Source organism: Rhodamnia argentea, chromosome 5, assembly GCF_020921035.1.
Source record: "Rhodamnia argentea isolate NSW1041297 chromosome 5, ASM2092103v1, whole genome shotgun sequence".
NCBI classification, from domain to species: Eukaryota; Viridiplantae; Streptophyta; class Magnoliopsida; order Myrtales; family Myrtaceae; genus Rhodamnia; species Rhodamnia argentea.
The window spans coordinates 20,102,514-20,107,588 of record NC_063154.1 but is presented as its reverse complement, the minus strand read 5'-3'; the positions used below and the strand labels follow the sequence as shown (position 1 = coordinate 20,107,588).

General features: G+C 45.8%; 1 protein-coding gene across 3 annotated transcripts; it reads left to right on the top strand.

Moving 5' to 3' along the window:
* Window positions 1–540: 540 nt before the first annotated feature.
* On the top strand, window positions 541–4,008 carry LOC115737230 (pentatricopeptide repeat-containing protein At2g15820, chloroplastic). Of its 3 annotated transcripts, none has more exons than XR_007198491.1 (4): window positions 541–1,265; window positions 1,485–3,322; window positions 3,534–3,790; window positions 3,822–4,008. XR_007198491.1 is itself a non-coding variant. In XM_030669267.2 (3 exons), exons 1-3 carry the CDS (start codon window positions 645–647, stop codon window positions 3,581–3,583), a joined length of 2,514 nt encoding a protein of 837 aa, XP_030525127.2. In that variant the 5' UTR covers window positions 541–644; the 3' UTR covers window positions 3,584–4,008. The 3 variants fall into 3 exon arrangements, 1 of the variants encoding a protein (XP_030525127.2); XR_007198490.1 differs by having other exon boundaries at window positions 3,529–3,790; XM_030669267.2 differs by having other exon boundaries at window positions 3,529–4,008.
* Window positions 4,009–5,075: the final 1,067 nt, after the last annotated feature.

Here is a 5,075-nt window from a genome sequence, read left to right as displayed (position 1 = left end):
GAGAATTGAGGTGGGATTGAGAGAATTGAGCGAATTGAGAGGATTTGAGAGAATTTGAGAGAATTGTTGAGAGGATTTGTGAGAAAAATGAAAGGGGGAAGATAGGTATTTATAGGCAAGAATTAAAAATAATTCAATTTTTTTTTTTAACCAACGGCCAATTGGCCGTTGCATGTTGCAACGGCTCTTTGGGCCGTTGTGGGAGGCAGGGGGCCCGGTGGGGCAGAGAGCCCAACGGCTCTTTACCCCACCGGCCCATATCTTTTTTTTTTTTAATAACGGGTCGGAACCCGCGGTTCCGGGCCGGTTCCCACAATTATGGAACCGTGGGCCCGGTCAACGGGCCGGTTTCGGGCCCACGGTTCCATATGGCCATGTCTAGTAGATCCTACTTGTGAATGACATCGGGATTAATTTGCTTACACTTTTTTTTTTTTACTATATAAAAAAAAACAATAGAGGAATGGATGACAATAAACATAAATCCGAAGGAATGCATTGTGCACGGTGTAATTGGGCTGGGCCATGGGCCCATGGGCTGTGGACTAGGCATATTTATCTGCTGCTTCTTCCTCGTCTTTCCGATTGGCCATGGCCATGCGTTCTCGTTAGCCCCGCCGCGCGGAGCGGAAACTCGAAACGACATGCTTCTGAACACCACGGCCTCGGAGCTCTCTGTCTCTTCGCTTCCCACCACCGCCACCGCTCCCGCTCTCCCCGGAGTCTCCAATTCGTCCATGCGCGGTTCTCTCTCTCTCCTTCGCTCCCTCTCTCTCTCCCTCCACCACCACCACCTCCACTGCCGCCGCCGCAACACTCTGCTGCTCCTCAGCCACCCGCGGCGGCTCTCTTTCGCCACCCTCCGCTTTCCCTTCTCTCGACTCCCCCTTCGGGTCTCGCCCCGCGCCTCTCCCGCTTCGCTGAGTAGTTCCGTCGAACAGGTGGTGGACGGACCCGATTCGGACGAGAACTGTGATTTCACGAGCAGGGGTAGCGAATCTAATGGGTTCAGCTTCGATATGGGGTCTGTGGGGAGTGAAATGAGGCAAGTGGTGTCGCCCGTGGTGGAGGTTAGGGAGTTGGAGGAGATGCCAGAGCAGTGGCGGCGGGCGAAGCTGGCTTGGCTGTGCAAGGAGTTGCCGGCGCACAAGGCCGGGACTTTGGTGAGGATTCTGAACGCGCAGAGGAAGTGGATGAGGCAAGAGGATGCCACTTATGTGGCTGTTCACTGTATGAGGATCAGGGAGAACGAGACTGCCTTCAAGGTACGTGGCTTTGATTCTTGAATGTTCACCTGTTTCTGGACTTCCTTCATAAGAAATGTTGAGGACATAGGTTTAATTTGTTCACAAATCACAGGCATATTAATCATTGCCGTTCTTTGAGTTCGCTTCTAGTTTCTTTTCTAACAATTAGGACTTCTGCCTCCTCAATTTGTTGCAAAAGCTATGTTCGTGACTTTGAAGTACATCACCACATTGTAGGTGTACAAGTGGATGATGCAGCAACATTGGTATAGATTCGATTTTGCGCTTGCCACGAAGCTTGCCGATTACTTGGGTAAGGAGCGGAAATTCGCGAAGTGTAGGGAGATGTTCGAAGACATAATAAACCAGGGACGGGTTCCCAGTGAATCTACTTTCCACATTCTCGTTGTTGCATATCTGAGTGCATCCATTCAAGGTTGCCTTGAGGAAGCATGTGGTATTTACAATCGCATGATCCAGTTAGGAGGGTATAAGCCTCGACTTAGTTTGCACAACTCTCTATTCAGAGCTCTGGTGAGTGGCTCAGGAGCCTTGTCAAAACATCATCTGAAGCAAGCAGAATTCATATTCCATAATTTGGTGTCATCTGGGCTTGAGATACACAAAGATATTTACGGGGGTCTCATATGGCTGCATAGCTATCAGGACACCGTAGACACAGAGCGGATTACAGAACTGAGAAAGGGGATGCAAGAATTTGGAATTGAGGAGACTCAAGAGGTGCTTTTGTCTGTGTTGAGGGCTTGCTCTAAGGAGGGGAAATTAGACGAAGCAGAACCGGTGTGGATCAAACTTCACCATTTGGGTGAAAAACTTCCTTCTCTTGCTTATGTGTACAAAATGGAAGTCTATGCGAAGGTTGCAGATCACATGAAGTCTTTGAATTTATTCAGGGAAATGCAGGAGCATTTGGGTTCTGCCACCGTGGCAGCATACCATAAAATTATAGAAGTGATTTGTAAAGCTCAAGACGTGGAATTGGCAGAATCTCTCATGGAAGAGCTCAAGAAGAGTGGCCTAAAGCCCCTTGGTCCTCCTTTTGTTGACATGATGAATATGTATTTCAACTTAGGCCTGCATGATAAACTGGAGTCAGCTTTCTCCCAGTGCCAAGAGAAGTGTCAGCCAAATCGTATAATATATGGCATATATTTGGATTCTTTGGTGAGGATTGGAGACATTAGCAAAGCTGAGGAGATTTTTAGTGAAATGCATAGTAGTGGAGCAATTGGCATCAGTGGACGTAATTGCAACTCCATTTTAAGTGGGTATTTGTCTGCCGGAGACTATGTGAAGGCAGAGAAATTATATAATCTTATGTGTCAAAAAAAGTACGAAATTGAACCGGCCTCGATGGAAAAGCTTGACCCTATCCTTAGTTTAAGAGGAAAAGCTGTTAAGAAGCCGGTGAGCCTCAAGCTGACCAAAGAGCAAAGAGAAATTTTAGTAGGCATGCTCTTAGGTGGTGTACAAATAGATTCTGATGAACAGAGAAAAAATCACATGATCAAGTTCTTGTTCAATGAGAATTCCAGGATGCATTCTGCTCTGAAGAGACATATCTACGACCATTACCATGAATGGCTACATCCTTCTTGCAAGTTAGATGATAACTCCAATAAAGTACCAAACAGCCTCTCCACTATTTCTCATTCATATTTTGGTTTCTATGCAGACCAGTTTTGGCCCAGAGGGAAACCAGTGATTCCAAAGTTAATACATCGGTGGTTGTCACCACGTGTCCTTGCGTACTGGTACATGTACGGGGGCTACAGGACATCGTCAGGAGATGTATTGCTTAAAATTAAAGGAAGTCAAGAAGGAGTCGAGAGAATTGTGAAGGCATTAAAAGCAAAGTCCTTGGATTGCAGGGTGAAGAGGAAAGGACAAGCTTTTTGGATAGGTCTACTAGGAACCAATTCTGTGTGGTTTTGGAAATTGATCGAACCTTATGTACAGGACTTGAATTTTGCTCAAGAGGATGATGGAGAAATCCTCAGCTTCAATAGTGGTTCTGAGTCTGATAAGGATTCTGATAGCACCGAAGTGGATAGGTAGTGCAGACGTTCACGTGAATTTTGTTTATGACATTTTGAGTTCATCTGAAGCTATATGTATGTATAAAAAGTAGAGCAAGTTTTTACATAGCAAAAGTGTGATGCACTAAATTAAATTTCTTTTCCTTGCGATGCATTTCATTGTTATGAATGATGCTTTTCATTTCTGTGTGGAACTTGTCTGTTATATGGTCAAGAAATAGTGCAGACTTGGGGTGGCGGGAGGTGGATTGGTTTGCTTCATCTTCTGAACTGTGAAAGATATGGAGGTTGATGCTGATGGAAAAAAACATGGTCCTCTCCTTCGGCTGAGAAGGAGCCTGCTTAGAAGGAGCAGAAGCTTAAGAGTCTTTCCGGTCCAATTCTGTGAGAACGAGCTTGTCATTGAATGGCGGAGCGCTTCTCGAGGTACAAGCATGCATCACTACAAGTAAAAAGGGCTAACGGGGACTTCCTTTCGGGGACGTGACCTGTTATCATCGTTCAGCTCCAAAAGTTCGGGGACGTTTTCCGGGTAACGCCTCTCAATCGAACGCTGCAGAGCTAAGGGTGTGAACCAATCAAGTCTAAGCCTTTGACCCGTGCAAGCAACCCTAACCTATCATGCAGATGGTGATATTTGAACAGGTGATCTCTGATTCTTGAACATGAATTCGTGAGTCCCCTACCTACTACACCAACTTTGAGAGCCGTCATATATCACTTTGGATGAAATATCATAAGAATCAATGCCTTAATATAGGCCAATAAGCATGCGGCCTATTGGTAAATGGATTGGGGGTGGGGATTTCAAGTTAGGAACCGAAGGTCATTTGTTCAAATTCTTTAACTGGTTGGGGTATCGAGGATTTCAGGTTAGGAACCGAAGGTCATTTGTTCAAATTCTTTAACTGGTTAATAGGCTTGCAATGTGTTTTATAGACCTCAAATTAGACGGGTCTCGGCGCTTGTGCCCTTGACATATGCAGAAAAGTGAGGCATTATTTTTAACAAACTCAACATTTGTAAATAAACTAAACAAGTGGAGATCACTTATATTAGACATCATAGACTGAGAAGAACAAGAGATCGTAAATTGCCCCTCGAATAATTCGCCACATGAGGCTTCTCAAAAACGATTCATATGACCATGACATATTATTGCTATTATTATGACCATACTCAGATGCATATTCGTTTATAACACATCTCTCACATTATGAACATGCGCAAAACTTATCATTCCTCGAATTTATATATATCTCATACCTCATTCTACACTGCTTAAGTTGAACTTGGGCGCCCCGGCGTTGGGGACGACTTCCCTGTATCACTTGCTTGGCTACGGCTAAGCACGCGTTACAATCCTCTGGAATGGGCCCCACACATACTCCGTGGGCAAACCGGCTGTGACTGCCCAATAAATCGCCCTCAACACAATGATCCATGGCGGCACCTGACGTGTTGTCGACCAGATTTTGAAGGAGAATATCGATCGCGTCACTGTCCTTAGCGTTCGTGTTCGCGGCACCGCCGGTCCCGGTTCGGTCCTTGGTCCCGAAAATATGGGGACCGGGACTGTGGTCCGGTCCCCGGTTCCATGCCGGGACCGGACCGCCCGGACCATGCACACCCCTATATTTGTCTCATCGAATTAGGAATTTGTGAGTGTCTTATTTTCTTCAAGTACATTTTATGCCGTCCCTCTTATCACATTTCGTTTGGCGCAGTTGGGCCTTTTTCGTAATCGGCTGCTTCCAATGATACGTTG

Coding starts and splice junctions, on each gene's coding strand:
- LOC115737230 (XM_030669267.2), top strand. CDS start 645: ATGCTTCTGAACACCACGGCCTCGGAGCTCTCTGTCTCTTCGCTTCCC. Junction 1,266..1,484: donor AGAACGAGACTGCCTTCAAG/GTACGTGGCTTT, acceptor ACCACATTGTAG/GTGTACAAGTGGATGATGCA. Junction 3,323..3,528: donor GATAGCACCGAAGTGGATAG/GTAGTGCAGACG, acceptor GTCAAGAAATAG/TGCAGACTTGGGGTGGCGGG.